General features: G+C 41.0%; 1 protein-coding gene across 1 annotated transcript in view; it reads left to right on the top strand.

Moving 5' to 3' along the window:
• LOC307019535 (contactin-associated protein-like 4) overlaps positions 1 to 22,564 on the top strand; it is a 111,099-nt gene that overhangs the window by 78,658 nt on the left and 9,877 nt on the right. Inside the window, exons 15-19 of the mRNA XM_079650533.1 lie at positions 6,841 to 7,059; positions 10,704 to 10,943; positions 12,395 to 12,619; positions 13,865 to 13,998; positions 15,139 to 15,226. Of these exons, the coding sequence (XP_079506659.1) occupies positions 6,841 to 7,059; positions 10,704 to 10,943; positions 12,395 to 12,619; positions 13,865 to 13,998; positions 15,139 to 15,226 (906 nt within the window). The remainder of the gene's footprint in view (positions 1 to 6,840; positions 7,060 to 10,703; positions 10,944 to 12,394; positions 12,620 to 13,864; positions 13,999 to 15,138; positions 15,227 to 22,564) is intronic.

Genomic DNA, 22,564 nt, shown 5'->3' with positions numbered 1-22,564 from the left:
ACAACTTACAGTAAGTAGTGCACTTACGGACAATTTTGAGTTACTTTGTGAAAGAATACAAATAAAAGTTTAGGCAGACCAAACTTATCAAAAATCTAATCTGTGCAGTAGTTGTTGAGATGTCTAAATGGAAATCTCAAATGTCAGGCTGCTGGCGGCGCTAGAGGGAAGGGCATCCCCATAGTCGTTTATTGATATATTTTTAGCAATTTGTCCAAGGTTTGTTAAGATATTTATAATCTAACAACCTGTTGACTATCGGTCTGAAACAACTGTATTTCTGGGGTTTAAGCGTAGCCTGCAGATATTCAGGCCAAGAATGCTATTAAATGCATTTATCTGTTTAGGGATTTAGATATAGCAGTCTGGACCAAATTGGTGCACCAACCAACTGAAAGTGCCATCAGTAGAAAAGGAGCTGGACTGATGAAGGTAATAGCTTCTGATACGGTTGATGTAACGCAACTATGATTTATGACTGGTGCCGAGACTTCAGTCACTTACACACAGAACTAACAGATGTGAGTCTGTAGCTGCAGACTTTCATTTCTGCCTTGGGCTGAACTCTGAATAATCTCAGCTCTGTGTCCGGCCGTCTGTCGATATTGCTAGCAGATGGACAGGCGGGAAGTCACTTCACACTGAGGCCAACAAATTATGGTCGAGGAACACGATGGTCTATTGAGTTCATTGAAAGGTGGCACAGTCTGAAGCGGGGGAAATGCTTTTACAATGAACAAAGTGACAGGAAGTCCCAATTTTGTATCTGAATCTGCCGTGTTCTTACAGCAGCTTTAATTTGGTTCAAAACCAAATTCAATTTCGTTAAAAAAAAAAAAAAAATCCTAAAGCTTATTTTTTAAAAGTTTGGTAAGATATTTTAAACAAATACAAATGGTTAAAATCTTGCTAACTCACCAATCTGGTTACCAACAATTAACATTAAACAGTGATGCAAATTAGTCGCTTTTCGGCGCCTCCCGCTTTTTTAACGCTGATTTGGGTGACTTGTGTAATTCGTGGAGAACCGAAGAGTTTTCGTTTTTGGTGGGGGGGGGTCCGTCTGTCCGTCCGTCCGACTGACGGACAACTTCTCACTTCAAAAAACAAGAAGAAATCTAGATCGCAAAATAATTAAACAAGCGAACACAACACGAGCGTAACGTGTGTTCACGTGGTTATGTCTCGTCTGAAAGGAGTAACGGAGAGCATCGGAACACCGCTCCAGCTCTTCAAATATTGCAGTACCCATAAGGAGCCGTACACATGCTGCAGTGTTTGCGAGGCAATGTCTTTAGTTGTAAGCACAGTGGCGATCTGTTGTTATTAGCATCTGGTTAGCTAGCTATGCTAACGAATTTAAAGAGCTTTTCTACAACCAGGTGGAAAAGAGCTCTCTCCTGAGAGGCTCAAATAACCTCAGCTCAGTGAGGTTCAGGCACACCTTGATATGATCATTATAGTTATTAATGAGACATTAGAGACTACATTATTAACAGGTATAAAATAATATATGACAGTAACAAAAAAGTTGTTAAAAATAACAAGAATAGAGTTTGAAAGGGGAGTGATTTGTAAAATATCCAAAAAGAAAAATCTGCTTACAGCTCTGTTTCATATGGATGTTGAGAGATGTATCCATAGATCTCCTCATGTTGCTCTCAGATTGATGCTTTTAACTTCGATATTTAAAAAAAAATCTTCCCGGGGGAGCATGCCCCCGGACCCCCCTAGAGGAGGTTAGGTCCCCGAACTTAAATCATGTTCACATGGATAGGATACTAAACACATTTATCATGTGTCCATATCTTTCTGTTTTGGTGGTCATGCCACAACCGTGCACGTGAATGCATGCATGCGTCAAACATGAGTCATGGGGAGATATCTGGATTAAGAGGTTGCTTTTTCTTTGCACAGGATGAAAGAAAGGCCAAATGAATGGGCTGTGATTTTAGTTTTTTTAAGCAGAGGTTGAGTTCAATCATTTGTACGGCCCTCGGAGGATGTTGTACAAATTTAAAGGAAAAAGGTTCTCCACCCCTGCTGTAAATAATAATGAAAACCCTTGATTTATAACTTAACATCTCTGTCTCCTATTGATCTGAGTATATTATAAAGAACAGCCAGTTAATTGAAGGATTATAGCACAGGCCTTTGTCAGATGGTATATTACGCTGTTTTTTTTCTGCTTCGAATAGTTCTCTCTTTTTTCACCATACGTGTGTTTGCATCACTGATTAAAGAGTCGAAATACTTCTGCTTTAGTCTCTTCCTCATTGGTTGGCTTGATTTTACACTCTTTATTATTTAGAATATCAGAAAAATGAGAGAAAGAAAATACTGAATCTTAAATATTGTTTGAATATCTCCAGTGTGCACATTTCTTCTTATTAAGGCAGAAGCTATTTACACCCGGGTGTCCGTAGCTAAAAATGTTATTTGCACCCTTGTGTCTATAGTTATCAATGCTATTTAAACCTGGGTGTCCGTAGCTAACAATGTTATTTACACCCGGGTGTCCGTAGATAACAGTGCTATTTACACCCGGGTGTCCGACCGTAGCTTCATTCCCTTGTGCTGCTGCATCAAATTGTAATTCCCATTTGGTGGATGTATAAAGGCACAGCTTATCTTAAAGGTCCCATGTCATCCTTTTCCGGTTACTACCCATCCCCTTGTGTGTTATGAAGGTTTTTATGCATGTAAACGGTCTGTAAAGTCACAAACCCTCAAAGTACACCCTGTAGCGAGTACAAATCTAACACAGAAAATATGTGTGCTGCCCCAGAACGCCTCGTTGGAGATTTTTTTTTTTTTTTTTTAATATATATTTTTCTTTTTCAGTTATAAAATAAACAGACATTGCTCCAGATAACAGAACATACAACAAAACATGTAACAACAAACAACTAAACAAAACATAACGAGGGGGGGGGGATTAAAGGATGACTTCCTAAGACAGCTGATTGTGACATACACAGGACATTACATACACAATATATTATACATTACACAGGAGATGCCATATTGACAGGATCAGTAAGGAGGGCTGCGGACAGTGAACCGCAATCGTCCTGTCTCCCCTCAAAATCCCCCAGCAGAGAAGCTGCACGCTCCATATTCAGTAGGTCCAGATACTCCCTCAGCCATGAGTCCCTAGTAAAGCATGCTGGTGGGAGGAGAATAGGTATTCGGGGCAGCCCTAGATAATAATTTATAAATATTAGAGACCACACCTGATGATATGATTGCTTTCTTGAGGCGCTGGTCCTCTTCCATACATGAAGCAGTCATGGCTCCCTCCTTACATTTTGTACTAATAATAGATGCTATTTGTGCATATGATAGAAAAGATGAGTCTGAGAGACCATACTGATTTTTGAGTTGTTGAAGTGGAAGGGTTTGGTCTCTATATCTGTCCAATTGTAGTAATACCAGCCTTCTGCAGATATTATTACTTAAAGTGCCTCCTCCTGCAGAAAGACAGGGGTTACTCCAAATGGGGCAAGATGGTAAAGAGAGCCCCTCTATATTGAGTCTCTTGTGCAGTTGCTTTACAATAGAGCATGAAAAGCGGATGATGGTATTATCCATTGAGGGTGGTGGTTTTGGGCAGTACCACATTGATGCCAGAGATATGTTTTGGTTTACAGACATGATGGATTGCTCCAGCCATTAACTGCCTACCGGAGAGGCACTTTTGTAATGGACGATAATGGATACTTTGCATTGAAGGACAGATATTACTGGAATACATCCGGGACTCCCAAACCTCCCATTGATCTTGGAATATGGAGATTTTCTTTTTCAATTTTTTTCTTGGAGCCGTTACGTTACGCCCGCGGATTGGTCCACACATACACTCAATCTTTTCTCAGCTGCAGCTCCACCAATTTCTCCTCCCTGAGACGGCGGGACACGGTGAGGCTGTGAGGCGGTGAGTGAGCACACACACAAACTCCCAGCCAGGCTGCGGGTGTGTGTGTGTGTGTGTGTTCGGGCTGGTTTCGGGCTGGGTTTCGCTCTGTCTCGCTGTCTCACAGACGGCCACTGGGCTCATAGGGAGGGGGGGGGGGGGGGGCAGGAGCTCCAACAAGCCGTTTAGGACAGAGAGTGAATACACATACTACAGGACTGTCTCAGAAAATTAGAATATTGTGATAAAGTTCTTTATTTTCTGTAATGCAATTAAAAAAACAAAAATGTCATACATTCTGGATTCATTACAAATCAACTGAAATATTGCAAGCCTTTTATTATTTTAATATTGCTGATTATGGCATACAGCTTAAGAAAACTCAAAAATCCTATCTCAAAAAATTAGAATAGTTCCTCAGACCAAGTAAAAAAAAAAGATTTATAACAGCAAAACACAATCAAACATTTGAAAATGTCCATTAATGCACTCAGTACTTGGTTGGGAATCCTTTTGCACGGATTACTGCATCAATGCGGCGTGGCATGGAGGCAATCAGCCTGTGGCATTGCTGAGGTGTTATGGATGCCCAGGATGCTTCAATAGCGGCCTTTAGCTCATTAGCATTGTTGGGTCTGGTGTCTTTCAGCTTCTTCTTCACAATACCCCACATATTCTCTATGGGGTTCAGGTCAGGGGAATTTGCAGGCCAATCGAGGACAGTAATCCCATGGTCAGTACACCAGTTACTGGTGGTTTTGGCACTGTGGGCAGGTGCCAGATCATGCTGGAAAATGAATTCCTCATCTCCATAGAGCTTTTCAGCAGACGGAAGCATGTAGTGCTCTAAAATCTCTTGGTACACAGCTGCATTTACTCTGGGCTTGATGAAACACAGTGGACCAACACCAGCAGCTGACATGGCTCCCAAAACCATCGCTGACTGTGGGAACTTCACACTGGATTTCAAGCAACTTGGATTTTGCTCCTCTCCAGCCTTTCTCCAGACTCTGGCGCCTTGACTTCCAAATGAAATACAAAACTTGCTTTCGTCTGAAAAGAGGACTTTGGACCACTGTGCAACTGTCCAGTGCTTCTTTTCCTTAGCCCAAGTCAGACGCCTCTTCCGTTGTCTTGAGTTCAGAAGTGGCTTGACCATGGGAATACGGCTATTGTAGCCCATTTCCCGGACACGTCTGTGAACAGTGACTTTTGATACCTGGACTCCAGCTTCAGTCCACTGTCTTTGAAGCTCCCCCAAATTCTGGAAGCGACTCTTCTTCACAATGCTGTTAAGGCTGCGGTCATCTCTCTTGGTTGTGCAGCGTTTCCTGCCACATTTCCCCCTTCCAACAGACTTTTTGTGGATGTGCTTTGAAACTGCACTCTGTGAACAGCTTGCTCTTTGAGAAATTTCTTTTTGTGTCTTACCCTCCTGATGGAGGGTGTCAATGACGGTCCTCTGGACAGCAGTCGGATCAGCAGTCTTCCCCATACTTGTGATTTAGTTTACTGAACCAAGCTGAGTGTTTTTCAAGGCTCAGGAAACCCTTGCAGGTGTTTCGAGTTAATTAGACGATTCAAGTGATTCGTTGAACACCCTACTAGTATACTTTTTCATGATATTCTAATATTTAGAGATAGGATATTTGAGTTTTCTTAAGCTGTATGCCATAATCAGCAATATTAAAATAATAAAAGGCTTGCAATATTTCAGTTGATTTGTAATGAATCCAGAATGTATGACATTTTTGTTTTTTTAATTGCATTACAGAAAATAAAGAACTTTATCACAATATTCTAATTTTCTGAGACAGTCCTGTATACAGAGATGCTGTATGAGAAACCGATGCGATTTTGGAAAATTGCACAATATAAATCAATTTTAGTATACCTCAACAATGGAATTATGATCAGTAGAAATGGCCATGACATGGGACCTTTAAGCACTGTAGCTATATACACCCGTGTGTTGTACTGTATGCATCTCTTCTTGCTCTTTCTACGGTTGCTTGGTAAGGTTACCTGAACATCTGGGACAAAAAACACCTGTGCTATATTGTGAACATGGTAAGGTAATACTTGTCCCACAGACCCCCCTGATGAAAGGGGGTTAATTAATCTGCCACAACAGTCGGAAAGAAGTTATGAGACGTGATGAATTGTTGTATATTTATTAAATACCACAACATTAAACAGTGACTAAAAAATCAATTATGTAATTGTGCCCCAATCAGTATATTTAATATGTACCCCCTGAGGCTCTTCATGTCCTGCTTCGTCTTTTAGCGGGGCTTCAGCATTCTGAAAGACACAATTACACATTTATTTACAATATACAAATGATTTCATGCCCCACCCTTGTGTGGCTTTAAGTTGAACCCACAAACAAACAAATAGACTCAATAAAAAGGCACTTTTACACTATTTGCTTTTAAAAACAGTAATTTCCATCAGCACAGGTTTTTTTTGGGGTGGGTGTAAATAGCCGAATAGCTGCCGTGTGTCTATTTTCAACCGGGTGCAAATAGACACTCCGTTTTATTATTAATCACCAATGATTTAATGTTAAACAAAACTCACTTAAAATGACAAACAGTGTCAACATCATTACACATAGTCCTGTGCTGAGTTGTGTAAAGTGTGTTTCTCTCTGTGCATGATAGAGCAACGACGTGTCTGAAAAGGAGATAAGGGATTTGCAATGTCTCGCTCTTCAGAGGACACAATTATCTCAAAGTGTCTGGAAAGGTTTGTTAATCAGCTCTTCAGAATTTGGCGGGAACAAGTCAAACACACTATGCTGGTGTGACATTCACCCAGGCATCCAAATGCTTCTGTGTTCAACCGTCTCACGCTTTTATGTGTTTTCTTTCTCCTACTTTATCTGATCTAATGTTCCGACCACTGCCTTCCTTCTCCAGCTTCCTCAGAGGTCGTCTTCTCCTTTGACGTGGGAAACGGGCCGCTGGAAGTGCGAGTGAAGGCGAGTGTGCCGTTGAACGACAACCGGTGGCACAGCGTGCGAGCAGAGCGAAATGTGAAGGAAGCATCATTACGTTTGGACGGGTTTCCTGCCACCACACAGGAAGCTCCAGCTGACGGACAAATTCATTTGCAGCTCAACAGCCAGCTATTCATAGGTGAGAGGAAAGAGTGTGAATTGGTATGTTCCCAAATGCCTTAAAAATGTTGGAGTTCAAAATAAAAGAACTTAAAAGGATTGCATTTGGGTTTTAGGTGAAAAGCACAATAGGTTAATTTAAGGTCATAGTAAGGATTAAGATAAGACATTTGATAGGGTTGTTTATGGTGTTAGGAAGTTGACCTCATTAGCAGCTGAGAACTGGTGGTAATTGCTGTCACGTCTTATCCTTTCTCATCTCGGACTGTGGATCTAGCAACATATGCACACAGAATTGGCAATTTATGAGTGGAAGGAACTTGGTGATTAGTATTTTTGTCTCAGCAACTACTTGTCCTGAAGTAGACTGCTATTCAGATAAATTAAACCTGTGGACTGTACTTTACAAAGTAAGGCTTGCTACTTCTGCCCACTTTGCTATTTGGTTTATAATAGGCAGAAGTAAGGGGAAACAGTGTTGTTTTGCAGCACAGAAGTCCCACACGGGCAGCTGTTGGGGTTAAGGAAAACCAACAGCTGGTTGTTTCCAATAAAAGTAAAAAAATCATCCTTAGAGTCCTTTTATAATCCAACTGGCCCGTGGTGAGCTGAGAGCGGTGAGACGTTTTAAAAAAGCTGCTGATCCTAGCTGGGTGAGTAAAAAGCATTGGTGCTGCACTGGAAAAGGAAATGCTGAGTCCTCGCTTTCTAAACATTGAACAATAAATAACTTTGTTGATTAAAGCTGCACCTGCATGACGCCAAATTGGCCTGCTGATTGAAAAATGTAATGAAAACTGTTGCATTGAAGCATGCAAAACAATAAATGGGAAGGTCATTTCTTTTTTTATTTCCTCTGAATATCTTTCTTCTTCTGTACCCTGTTTGAGACACTCATCCCCAAGTCTATTTAATATGTAATTATTTTCAAAAGATGTCACATGTACTATTCATTTTAAGGCTCAGCCATTTTCTAAAACAGCTGTAGATTTTTTTGCAGAAAACCAGGAACAACTAGTTCATTTGTTGGGGACTATTTACAGTCTATGATTAACACAACTATAAATAAACGGCTGTGTCCATTGTAAACATAAATTGTGTGCAACAGAATGGCTCACTGATATGCTATTGGACAGCAACGAAGTCTATGCCACAAAAGGAATAAACCGCACATTTAATCTAAAACAATTCCAGAGAGTACCGCAATCCCTAAATACAGATTCAAAAAGTGAACTTCAGAAGTTTGAGCTCACTTGTCTTTACTTCGTCTCTTCCACAGACTTTCATAATTCATTTTAACCTCTTGATCTTTCCTGCAAACTGTGGATGAGGACATGGAGATTTTCTTTGTTTTATGAGACCTTATATTTCTGCAAATATTATGGACATTTTTAAACACGCATTCTGAAGTGAAAATCAACCAGCAAACAGTGGTAGGAGAGATGGATGAATGCTTTGATTGGCTCTCTGTGTTCAGATAATAATCCTCTGTGAACAGCCAGAGAGAAGTGGCCGTGAGGTTGCTCTCCTTTTATGGGCAGCGCTTGTCCTGGTTGGTGTTTTCAGAGGTATTAACATAGTTGAATGCAAATGCTTTGTGATTTTGAAATACTGTAGACTGCTTTCGGAGAGGGGGTTTGTGTTTGACAAATACTTGATTTGCAGATAAGCAATATGCATGTGGGTGCCTCGACTCTCTTGTTTTAGGGAGTGATCCAGAATTTGTTATTGTTAATCCATAATGTGAGCAGCCTCCCTTTCATGAAATCATAATTCACAACACTGCAAAGACCTCTTTATTCCGTGTGTCCCATTTTTTTATATCGAAAATTGCCTTGTGTGACTTATTAAGACAGGGTATTTGTTAGTTTGCATTAATTATCCGTAATATTGCCTCGGGTGAATTTATGTGACACAAAGTTATTGTGGTTCAACTTAATTTACTGCCAAAGGAAGGAATTAATTGTGTTAACACAATGTTACACACACTGAGATATAGTTAAAATAGTACTTGAATTATTAAATTATGGTATTGTCTTGGTGTCTGTGTTGGCTGATGAACACATGAGAAAGCCAAAGTATTTTAACAGCCATGACAGTGATGGTATAGTTTAAAACTTTGCAGCTTCGTAAATTAGATCAATATAAAGATGGGTAATGTTTGAGCAAGCGTTGTGCTCTGCTGACATCAGCCTACTGGCATTTCTGATCATAAGCGATGAGAGCAGTGACCAATATGTGTCGGTTGTGTTGCATACATTTCTGGGCGACTAAATGTTGTGTTGGTTATTTCCGATCTGACTTCAACAACGGTAACCAGCTGTTGATTTGGAGACGCCAGTGGCTGGAAATGACTCTGGACGAAAGAAAGGGGGCAAAGGGTACCATGCATGGTACATTTTTAATAGCACAAAACAAATGAACACCATTGCGACACAATTCAGGATTTCCTGGTTTAGGTAAACACGACAGGGTTGTATACACCTCAATTCATCAATGAATTAATGCTCACTCTTCAGAGGAGATTTTCACTACGTATCTAAAATCAAAACACAGATACATTCCAAACAGGTGCATGCTGAGTCTGGATCAAAGATAAAAAGGTGAAATATAAATGATCACAAGAACGTTTGCTGTGCATGCGTAATACATTTGATCTTATTGAGCCAAATAAAATGCTTAATTACATTTCCTACTCTGGTTCTCTCTTAATGAGCTGTCTGGGTTTTATAACTGTTTCTGCAGAAGGAGCCTGGAGCCTCATAGGTTAGAGATTAAGTGGTGTGAAAAGCATCTTTGACTGAACATGTGAAGCTTTCCAGACTCAAACTGTGACAGTAATACCCTGCCAAATCCTTTCTGCAGGAACAATCACAACTGTCATTTGTGGATCCAAAATAGGACGTTGAATGCTTTGAACTCCTGGAGAGATGTCATTTTGCGGTTGCTATAAGCATATTAGTTATCAGGTGAAAGGAGGACGAGTTTCTCCTTCTGCATGTTCGTGGAAAGCATGAATGTGAGACAACAGATGGCTCATCAGCCACGCAGTTAGCCAATATAGTGCTACAGACAGAGGCAGTGTGTTAATGTCTCAGTGCCTTGCAGAGTACACCTTGTTGTGCTGCAGTGGCAAAATGTGCCTGTCAACCATAATACACTAAATGATGGCGTACATGCAGCACACAACATGCATCTGCACTGAAGCCTCTGCACCTCACCAGATATGTTTATTAGCAGAAGATTAAAACAGTCTCACACTCCACACTGATCTAAGTTTCCTCACAATAAAGCATTAAAAACCTCATATTTCAATACATTAGTCTTCATTGCCTTTTTACTCTTAGAAGACCCACTGACCAATTGAATTACGCCATCTTGTTGGGTCCTCTTTTGCAAAGGTTTTTGAGCGGTTAGCTAAGATAAGAAGAGGAATTATAGGTGGCTGAATCTGTAAGTAAAGGTGGATATAAGTTGTGTTATTGTAACCATAGATTTGTGTTGGCTTGATGATAAAAGGAAAATGGATGGACACTCTTGAAAATGTGAGGATTGGGGCACGTTCAAAGCTCTAGTTTGGCTGCTTAGAGTCCGTCAAATCTGGGGCAACTCACACTGAGTGTGTGAGTACTAGTGTATCATTTGAGTTTGTTTGTGTTTCAGGAGGCACTGCGTCCAGACAGAAAGGCTTTCTGGGCTGCATCCGCTCTCTGCAGCTGAACGGCGTCACTCTGGATCTGGAGGAGAGGGCAAAGATCACCCCGGGGGTCCGACCTGGATGCCCGGGCCACTGCAGCAGCTATGGCTCTCTCTGCCAGAACCAGGGTCGCTGTGAGGAGAGAGACAGCGGTTTCTCTTGCAACTGTAACCAGTCGGCGTACACTGGACCCTTCTGTCATAAAGGTACAGACATTAAAAAAGACACAGACTTCCTGCCATTAAATACAAAGATGCAAAACTGGAGCCTTGACATCAGTTTATTAATCGTTTCCTTTTGAAGCTACTAGTAATACAAACGTTCATTATAGGTATAGATAACTTCATTTCAGACCTTTAACGTTTCACTAGATACGTTAAGATCTAGCACTCCAGACCGATCCAATTATACGATGGACAGATTGACACGCTGGATAAAAAAATCTGAAATACGGCCTGATAACATCTTTCACTTTTAAAGCAATCCTGCTTCCGACTTCAAATTATTGCATTAATGTTTCTGTCCGTAGAGTTGCAATGACAAATTCATTTCCTTGTGCATATAAGTGGTGATAGGCATGAAGTTCATTATATGTTTGGGTCTACGAAGGACAGAGTGAGTTGTGTGCTAGGAAACGGCTCCATAAATTAAGGGGGTAAAAGAATAAAAAAGAGATTCAAAACTTTGTTTTCTTAAAGTGCATAAAGTGTTGATGCATTTGCAAGCCAATAGAGAATTATTTCACAGCTTATTGTACATGCCACTCTTTTTATGACCCATCCCTGGTGCTTTAAAGAGGAGTAGAGAGACAAGATTAGTGGGCTTTCTGTAGAGGATCCTTCAGTCAGCAGACATTACACTGACCCTGACTTTCTCTCTTGATCACTGTCTGCACAGCTTCCTCTCCACGCTCGTTGTGAGTGAGACATAATGAGTCTGTTCTGTCCTGAAGGTCAAGCATGAAGATTGTCTTAAAGGACTCTTCTGGCCCACCATGCCGCTGTGATGCATCAAGGGCCTGTTGGACGGTGATGAAAGGCAACATAACTTTAACCTCAATCTGTACTGTAGAAGGGGACTATGATTTAGGAAGGTTTTTTGGAGAATACCTTTTTTTGCTTTCTTGCTGAGTGGTAGAGAGAAGATGGATACCACCTACATGTTTATCAACCTGAACGGGAAGTGGCAGCAGTGAGCCAAGGAATAGGCTGGCACACAACACTATTGTCCTTATAGGCGGATGTTGTTGAGCCAGGATTACCTTCTTAATTAACTCCACAAAAAAAAGTATTTAAATTACAATTAACTGAAATTCTGAGACCGGTTAATGCGTAAAATTAAGAGAATAGATCAGAAACTGTTGGATTTTAAAATAAAAGCTTTTACAGTAAGTCCTATTGCTAAAATATTGGTATGCTTAACGTTGTACAGTAGTAGGTTTAAAGGAAGCAGGCTTCTAGAAAATACGATTGAAATAAACAATATTTCAACTGTAAATACATTTGATTATTTTTCCAGAAAATTAAACATATACAAACTTTTCTCCAGTTTGACCTTTAATCAAGCAGACTGTCCCATTACATATGCAATGCAGACTTGGGCAGCAAAGAACAAGTCCGAAAGCCATGGGTTCATTGGTCAACTTTCTACATTTCAGAGGTATCGGCCAGCTTTCAGTCGTCAACATCCATCACGTACAACCTGAAGGAGCCCCCTGAGCTGAATAGGAACAGCAGTGCCTGGCCTTCCTCCATCTACTCTGATGTGACGCTGAGAGGAGAAAACATCTCCCTGATCTTCAGGACGGTTCAGAGTCCTGCTCTTCTGCTCTACGTCAACTCTGTCTATAAAGAGTACCTGGCACTGCTCATCAACAATCATGGTGAGGGGGACAATTACCTCTTTTTCCTTCTTTCCTTTTGGTTTGACCCAATTTTATCCTTCCTGCATTGGCTTGATTTAAACTTTACTGTCTTTTCCGTTTCTTTCTCCCCCTGCATTAAGTTTTGTAGACACTACTGCTTCCTTTTCCACGCAGAATAGGTGATTTGTTATGTACAGTGTCAGGTTAAAATGAATACTTTTAGTGCACTCACTATTCAATTATAACTCTGCCTTTAGCAGGGGTTCCCCTTCAATTGTTTTTCCTTTTGCAATTATTTATTGAGTTCAAATGTTCCTCACTCACTTTACTGTAGAGCTCCAGTTGGCGGGAATCAATGCTAAATGCGGGGTATTATAGGATTTGCCATTATCCCGTGTATTTAACTTGTAATTATGGCTTGAAGTTAGGTTCAGGTGCTGGAGATTTTTGTTGTAATAATGAACACAAACCATTGTCTACCAAACAGAAACCTTTGTTGAACATATAATGTGGCATCTGTTCAAATATTAGGTTATGTTCTTTAAATATTGGCGTAAATTCTGCTGTTCAAAAAGGCATCTTTTAGGTTTAAGATACAAACAATAAAGCAGGTTTTAAGTGATGATCATGTCGTCATCAGGCATATGCACACTTGACAAAGTATCTAATTAAATCCCAGAGAGAATTTTCTTTTGGATGCGCCACAAAGACTTTTCTCATGTTTCTTATATAGCTGCTGCAGTAAAAGGAGCCTGAGCCGCTGCACAGGAAAAGTAAAATCTTAATAATTGAATTTCTGCTCATCTGTAATTTCTGTATTCACATTAGATCAGTGGTGTGGAATGTATTAAGTGTAAGACTATAAAAAAGGGCGACATTTCATTTAATATCATGGAGTCTAATTCATAGAGATACAGCTTTAATCCTCAAAGTATGTAATGGTTTTTATCTTCTTAATTCAGCAGCTGGTATGCTGAAAAGAAAGCTTTATTTGAAGGAGTGAATACATGTCTTCTAAGCCAAGAATAAGGACATTTTGGAGGCTTAAGTGCTTATTAATTATCAAAGAGTTACAACGTGTAGCAACATTGTTTAACCATGTAAAATATAATTAATAGACATTGCTCTTCAAGAACGCAATATATGTTTTAATAAAAACGTAACTTAAATGAAAACACTTTAATGCTTGCACAGTATTATCTTTGATGCTGAATCTACTTGCCTTAAAGAGTAAGATTGCATTGTGGTGCTGTGTTTTCAAAGATGAGTTAGAAGTGTGGTACAAGTTACACAGCGGCCGAGACGTGGAGGTGCTGAGGAGCAGAGTCACGGACCTGGCTGATGGACGTCTGCACACGGTGATCATCAGGAGACAGGCAGACATCGTCTCTGTGAAGGTACACACACTTACTGTTACAAATATGTCACACTGTAACACACCGAACACAATATTTAAAATATGTCACACTGATATCCACATTGTGTATTACTATGTTAAATGAGCCCACTGCACTAAAGCACCTGACGAGTGCATATGAACACTGACTGGAGCTGAGGCTGGTTGTTATATTATTATTTTAAATGCTTGTTTTGAGACACTGTGCTGCATTTTGCAACTGCAGATTAATTAAGTCGTTCAGTTTACTTGTGTTCAATGCAGTCATATCAAAATATGACCCAACTGGGATAATACTCATTAACAGGAATTGTTGGGCATACAGTACTTGTAGGTGCATCCTAAACTAAAGTCATAATCGGACATAAAAAACTAAAGTAATGAGGTAGTAACAAATATTGGCTATGCATTCACATTTATTCTCACTCAAATATTCCGCTTTGCTCTGTAAACACAGCATGTAAATGACCATCAGTTCACAAAACACACAAACAGGGAGCCAGCTTTTTTTTTATTATCAGAGGAAAGAATTATGATTAAAATCAAAATGCCCTCAGCAGTGCCAATGGGTCCCAAAATCACCAACATGTCCACAACAAAGCGGTCTACAAATGGTAATTTTCCTGTTTGTTTTCAAGCTTGTTTCAATGTTATTCTTTTTTGTGGCTCCACTTCAACATTAGCAGATGTCTTATTGATAAATGATTCACTCAGGCCCAATCTCTTTGTTTGCAAGCAATACATCACAAGCTCTTTTATTAAAACAGTGTCTCTCTCCGAGGCATTCATCACCTCACAACCTGCTCCACTTATCTGCTCTGCTACTGTGAACCCCTGCATCTCATGGGGCCATTGGTGTCCAGCTTTTTGGGTTGAATCTTATTTCAATATTCAGGTCAGACCAGGGGTTCAGTCTCCAGCTAGCTTTTCATCATTCATGTTGGTTAAACTCCTTTTTGCTGCTTGTGATCCTCTGTTAGCCTTGTCTCCAAGCTATAACTATAAGCGTGAAAAATATCATTTAAATAAATGCTAAATAAATATATCTGTCTTTGAAAGTTTTTTGCTATTTTCTCTTTGCTTTCTATCTTCAAAGCTTTTAACTTTTAAACATGTGACATACCTGTACATTATCTTTCAGGTCGATCAGAATACCAGAGAGGATTTCAACTTGACATCTGATGTGGAATTCAACAGCGTCAAATCACTCATTCTTGGCAAAGTGCAAGGTAAGTGAGGCTCCAGCACTTATACAGACTCATTTGAATAACAGCACTGACGTGTTTGGACGTTTGGACCTATGCGAAAAAACACTTCTGTTTTCTATTCATCATGTTGGGTACAGGGAAAGTAGCCGTCTGAACAGCAGCTGTGGTGCTTTAAAAAAAACGAGTTGACATCCATATTCAAATGTTCACGAAGAGAGCACTTTACAGTGGAGATAAAACACAAAAACCTATCTTAAGCTGGAGCCACCCACTTAAGTCATTGTTATGTGGCATGAGAAGCATTTTACTGGTAGGTAATGAGCATTGTTTTCTCACTAATGCAGAACAATAGTACAGGTTTGTGAACTTTTATCTGTGTTTCTGAAGCTTTGAGTAATACAGTCTTTGTGTCTCTCTAGCTGAGCCGGGCTTCAGACAGCTTTAATGGAAATAACTTTAGAAAAGGTCCTTCACTTTGTATGGTAATGAGGAGAGATTGAAAAGAACAAATTACTTTGAAGATTGGAGTCAGCACCCTGTGATACAGCATAACAACCTGTTGGAGCCACAATGCAGTCAGGGTTATTATTTCGATTCATAATTTGATAAATTATTTAATGATGGAAAATGATTTGTGTTGCCGTGGTGAATATGTTTTGATGATGTGATTGTTTATTTTATATCGTAAATATGATCTGTTTCCGTGTACCTTCCGGTGTGTATTTAAGTGAGGTAATTGAGGACAGCCAGCGTGCTCGGAGACCTGATGAGACGGGGAGCGGAACAGTTTTTCAACCGCAAATTGCCGACAGAAATTAGTGTTGCAAATTGGACTGCAAACAAAGTATAGTTTAGTTTATATAGGAAAGCATACCGCCGAAATATTGTTTAAAGATTTGTTATTTTGAGACTATTTAAAGAGCATCTTGCAGGTTTTTATTTTTTCTACATTTATGCTTAAACTTGCTTGAAAATTACAATTTAAAAAGTGAATGTAGGATTTGATATGTTTTACGAGACATAAGGGCAGGAATTCAGAGGGAAAGGAGCAATTTTGAGCTCTGCTCTTAAAAACGGCTTTTTTTTAAGGTCATACGTCAAACGCGTCATATTACATCACACAGGGGACACATCTCCGCTCTCTGACCGCGGGTATAGTAGAGTTGCGTTGAGTAGAGTGGTTGTGTTTTAAGGAGCTGGTATTTTTCGGTAGTTTTACATTGTATTTCACCATTTGTAATCATGGTGCAGTATTGTGTTTGTGCAAGTTGCACAAATACCAGCCTGTCAGGACATCGAGTCCACAGTAAAAAGGACCGGAGCTAGCGTTCGTTCCTGGGTGCGTTGTGCATCCACCTCCCTGCAGCACATACTCTCCACAGCTTTATCAGGAAACCGTATTACTTCTCTCTCCCACCCCCCCCTTTGCTGCTCTCTCTCCCCTCCGGTACACGGCACCGTAAGACGTAGTGTGGAGTTGCATTAGGTAACGCTGTGGTGGCTGTACTGCTCCAGCCGTCTCCTTTGTGTTTGTTTGTTTCCCCCTGTCTGTGTTGTTTGTGTGTGCGTGGTGGTTGTCACTCCTGGCTCCCGGCTCAACCTCCACTCACCTGCTGCAATCAGCTGTGCACCCTCCCGACTACACACCTGCTTTCCATCAAGCCATTTACAACGGCATATCAACGGAGGCTCCACAATCTTTCTCCGCCAGATCGTCAAGTATCAGCCGTATCTCGCGTCTCTCCTCCGGTACACAGCACCATAGTGTGGAGTTGCATTAGGTAACGCGAGATACGGCTGATACTTGCGCATTAGTTTCTGTTATGGATCAGCATCAACAGTCCTGCCAGTAAAGTTACTATATTATCAATGCTACTTTAGTTATAGCCTGATATATGATAGCTAACTTCACAATGTAGTGATGTGACGTTACTGTAGCTAACATTCTGTAGCTAACGACGGTCACTCACCAAGACAGCTGCTCTTTTCTCCACTGGTTCTCCTCACACCACAGCTCAATTTCTCTCCGATGGCTGTTATTTCTTCTAATCCTTGGCTGCTCCTGGTCTCTTGGACGCCTAGCAGGCTCATAATTATAAGGTTGTGGTCCGTCATATGCATTCGAATATTCATGTTCAACTTCTTCTGTGTCTTCTGTGTCGAAACTAGCATTGGGATCCATGTTTATTAATACGTTACACCGGCCGCTCTCCCCCTTGTGTCCCCCGTGTTACGTCACACACGGGAGGTCACGTGCCGAGGCTTTTTTATGCGGAAGTGAACATTTCTTACAAAAACGACGCCAGATGTCACTGTAGTGTATATTTCTGTATATCTTTTTTGAAAATCTAGTGTATTCATCATTTTCCTACACATTTATTCACAGGTGTCTTTAACCTGGAAGTTGCTCTTTAAGTCAATAATCTTTTGTTAATAAATTACATCTTTTTGACTGAAAACCTTCGGCTGCTTATTGTTTTGGATTGCGTGTCGTCAACCCCGCTCTATAGTGGCAAGAGGAAACCCTTGATGCCATTACATCAAGTCGAAAAACTCCGTAAGGAAGAGACACACACCGTTTGGATCACCGGAAAAGAGGGACACACCGGAGCTGAGAAACTGGGCCGGTCGTGAGAAAATAAATTGAATAAATGCGTATACGCATTGATTGGAATGTAGGACGTGTTAATGTCTAAAAGGAAATCATAACGGCGATGCACACATTGGAGGAGGATTGTAAATACCTGTGGATCGTCCGTGAAAAGAATGTGATTGAATTTGTTTTTGCAACAAAGGAAGCCAGGCGTGCTCTGTGAGACTCATTAAAGGAGCGCAACATCTTTTTACGCACGGCCTAAAAAAAAATAAAAAAAAATAATGTCGGACGATCCCAGGACTTCTGCTGACGAAGAAATTGTTAAAATCACTCAAAGCCTCCCGCAGTGGGAAATTAGGAGCATGCACAAGGAAAATGAACGAAATTAAGGCCTTGCTTGTGGAGGATGGGAATGTGGAACATGTGAATGAAGCTTTGGAAATGTTCAAACAAAATATAAATGACTTGTGCAGTGTTCATGAATCCGTACAACAGCTTTTATCAGAGGAAGAGAGCCAGGAGGATCATGTGGACTTGTTTGAGCCAAAAATGACACATTTGAATATTTTATGAAAGATATGGATGTGTGGAAAAGACAAAAAATTGCACAAACAAAGATTCATCCCCATGACAGCATCTCTAATGTTTCACACAAGTCAAGCAGCTCAAAAACCTCTTCAGTCTCCTCAGCATGTAGAAGAGCGTCTGCTGAAAAGGCTGCCCTGCTAGCCAGAGCTGCTGGATTAAAGGACAAACATGCACTGCTATTACAACTGGAACAAATGGAACTGGACACAGAAATTGCAGCATCTGCTGCTAAAATAAAGGTTCTGCAAATCATTGACGTGGAGGAAAAAATGGATGATCAAATTCAAGATGGAATGAATGCTTATCTGGAGGAGAGAAAAGAAAGAAGCACAGACACTTTGGATCCTGAAATCTCAGCCATGGAGTTCATGCCATTGGGTGCAGTGCCTAAAACACCACTTCAGAGGACTGTCATTAATCTTCGCAGCCCTCAGCGACCCACAACACAGTTTAGACCTTTCAAAATGCCCACAATGCATAGCTCCAACCAACACAATAAAACCCATGATAACCTCAACACTTTTATACAGAGACAGAGAGATATTGCTGACCTCATCATTATGCAGCAGAAACGTACCTTGTTACCAGCAATGGAGATAAAAGTGTTTGATGGTGATCTACTTGAATATCAGTCCTTTATGCGAGCTTTCGAACACCTTATTGAGGATAAAACAGCTAGCAGTCATGACAGGCTCTACTTTCTCGACCAGTATACTTCCGGCCAGCCCAAAGATCTCGTTCGCAGCTGCCTGCATATGGATACCCAGAGAGGTTACACAGAAGCCAGACAGCTGTTAAAGGAGCACTTTGGGGACGAGATCAAAGTAACCAGCGCTTATTTGGAAAAGGCAATGAACTGGACATCAATTAGACCGGATGATGGCAAAGCGCTTCAGGCATATGCAATGTATTTAAGAGGATGCTGCAATGCTATGCAAGATTTAAAGTACATGTATGAACTACATATTCCTTCCAATCTAAGATCAATAATATCTAAACTCCCTTACAAACTGCGAGAAAAGTGGCGGACAGTGGCTTATGATATATTACAGAGAACAAAGGAGAGAGCTAGATTTCGTGACCTTGTGGAGCTTATGGAAAAACAAGCTAAAATACTCCTGGACCCATTATTTGGGGATATACAGGATCGTCACATCTCTAGCCCAAGGATGGCCACTAGGAGCCAACCCATGAGCCACAGAACACCTAAAAGTAGAGGCAGCAGCTTCGCCACCATCATCGCAGCAGCATGTGATCAGGAGAGCAGCGCTGCGCCGTCAAACACAGAGCAGCGTGGCACCTTCAAACAGCCACAAGGAGGCAGTCCTGCCTCTTTTTGCTACTTTTGTAAAGGCAAGCACGTGCTGACTGATTGCCATCAGTTCAAAAATCATCCACACAAGGAAAAGGTTGACTTTTTGAAGATAAATGGTTATTGTTTTGGATGTTTGATGAGGGGTCATATGAGCAGGAACTGTAGGAAAAGGCTGACATGTCAAAGGTGTCAAAAGAGTCACCCAACAATACTTCACATTGACAGTCCACTTCTACAAAAGCCTCCCCCTACTGAAACAAAAGGAGCTTGGGTCAACAGTGCACTTGTCTCGGCTGGTGAAGCTAGTGGGGCCGGTAGAGATTGTGCCCTAGCCATAGTGCCTGTTCGAGTCAAGGTTCACAAAGGAGATAAGTTTATCTCAACCTATGCTTTTCTTGATCCCGGCATTTCAGCGTCATTCTGCACAGAGAATCTAATGAGACAGCTGAATCCCAAATCATGAAAAACGACAGTCGTTCTACGAACAATGGGTCAGGAACGACTTGTAAAGAGTTACGAACTCAAATGATTGGAGATAGGACATTTAGATGGCAGTACTCACCTTGACCTACCTGAGGTGTACACACAGAGTAAGATTCCTGTCTCAAAAGAAAATGCACCGACCCAAAAGGATCTGGAAAGATGGCCTTATCTAAGTGACATACAGCTGAAAGAAATTGATGCTGACATAGAGCTTCTAATAGGAGTTGATGTTCCTGAGGCAATGGAACCTTGGGACATAATAAAAAGTCAAGGAAATGGACCATATGCAGTCAGGACAGTGTTTGGATGGGTGGTAAATGGACCACTCAACGCTTTTACTGCTGTGGAATCTGGACCTGTGGTCACAATGGTCAACAGAATATCAGTAGCCAACCTGAATGATCTCATAACACAATACAATCAGGACTTCTCGGAAAAAGATTATGAAGAGAAGAAGGAAATGTCAGGTGAAGACAAAAGGTTCATGGAGATAGCATCAAGCTCAGTAGAACTCAAGGATGGACACTTGGCAAACAGAGTTTCAGTGATCAAGGACCTGTCTCAGGAGAAGCAGTGGAGGCATGTGAGCTCCGTAGACAACCCTGCCGACGACGCGTCCCGTGGGCTGCATGTAGAAGACTTTCTAAAGACATCAAGGTGGATAACAGGACCTAAGTATCTGGAAAAGGATTATTGGCCAAAAACACCTAAGAACCTGGGCCTTATTCCATCTGAGGACTCAGAGGTTAGAAAGGATGTAGCAGTTAACAGTTTGAGTGTCCACGAAATTAACCCAACCAGCAAACTGTTTGAGTATTACTCATCATGGAGCAGACTGCAGAGAGGGGTTGCTTGGATACTTAAATTAAGGGGAATTCTTCTTCTGCTAAATCAAAGAAGGAAATCTGCAAAAGCTGACCTTGCCCCAGATTGGACTCTTTTGAAATCCGTAAAGGACAAAATGAATAAGCTAAAGTTTGGATCACAACATCTGTCGGTGGAGGACATTAGAGGAGCTGAAAGGTCAATAATTCACTTTGAGCAAAGACGTCACTTCTCTCAGGAACTTGCACTTTTGGAGAAAGGAAGGCAAGTAAGAGCAAGCAGCTCTATCAGGAAGCTGGACCCAATCTTAGTTGAAGGCATGCTAAGAGTGGGAGGACGAATAAGCAAATCAGCAATGCCAATGGATCTGAAGAACCCCATTATCCTGCCCAGAGACTCTACTGTATCCAAAATGATCCTGGGCCACATCCATCAGCAGATAGGACACTCGGGGAGAAGCCACATGCTCTCAAGGCTAAATCAAAGATTCAGAGTTGCCTCGGGCTAACTCGGCAGCCAGAAAGATAATCAGAGCCTGTGTTTTCTGCCAAAGAATGCTAGCCACAGTTGGAGAGCAGAAAATGGCTGACCTCCCAGAGGATCGTATGTCTCCAGATCTACCACCCTTTACTCATGTTGGTATCGACTTCTTTGGACCCCCGGAGGTTAAACGAGGCAGAGCAAATGTAAAACGTTGGGGAGTGATCTTCACCTGCCTTGTGAGTCGTGCCATACATCTGGAAGTTCAATTATAATGTATTAATTGTTTTGCTACTGCATCAACAATTAGGGGCCGGTATGTTAGAGCCACAATGCAGTCAGGGTTATTATTTCGAGTCATAATTTGATAAATGATTTAATGATGGAAAATGATTTGTGTTGCGGTGGTGAATATGTTTTGATGAAGTGATTGTTTATTTTATATCGTAAATATGATCTGTTTCCGTGTACCTTCCGAGGTAATTGAGGACAGCCGGCGTGCTCGGAGACCTGATGAGACGGGGAGCGGAACAGTTTTTCGACCGCAAATTGCCGACAGAAATTAGTGTTGCAAATTGGACTGCAAACAAAGTATAGTTTAGTTTATATAGGAAAGCATACCGCCGAAATATTGTTTAAAGATTTGTTATTTTGAGACTATTTAAGTAATAAATTACATCTTTTTGACTGAAAACCCTTCGGCTGCTTATTGTTTTGGATTGCGTGTCGTCAACCCCGCCCTATAGTGGCAAGAGGAAACCCTTGATGCCATTACACAACCAATAAGTCTCGGCTGCCGTGGAATGGGTCAGACCAAAACAGGAAGTCAGACAGTACAGTTCAGTCAGACAGAACATTTTAATTTCACATCACTCCTGTCATCCTCTATGACTGATCCGCCTGCCCCACAACTCTCTTAAGGGGGAAACTTTGTACCAGAGTTGTGATGCCTTTAGGTTAACTCTGCATTGGTATAGCTCCATATTAGACGAACACATACTACAGACAGTTAGGGCTGAGTATCAAAAAAGGTTAACTATTTTAAATTAACATTATTAAATCTAATTAATTT

This window comes from Notothenia rossii, assembly GCF_949606895.1.
Source record: "Notothenia rossii genome assembly, chromosome: 1".
In the NCBI taxonomy this organism is placed as follows: domain Eukaryota; kingdom Metazoa; phylum Chordata; class Actinopteri; order Perciformes; family Nototheniidae; genus Notothenia; species Notothenia rossii.
Note: the sequence above shows the minus strand (reverse complement) of the source record. Positions and strands in the feature narration are given on the sequence as shown.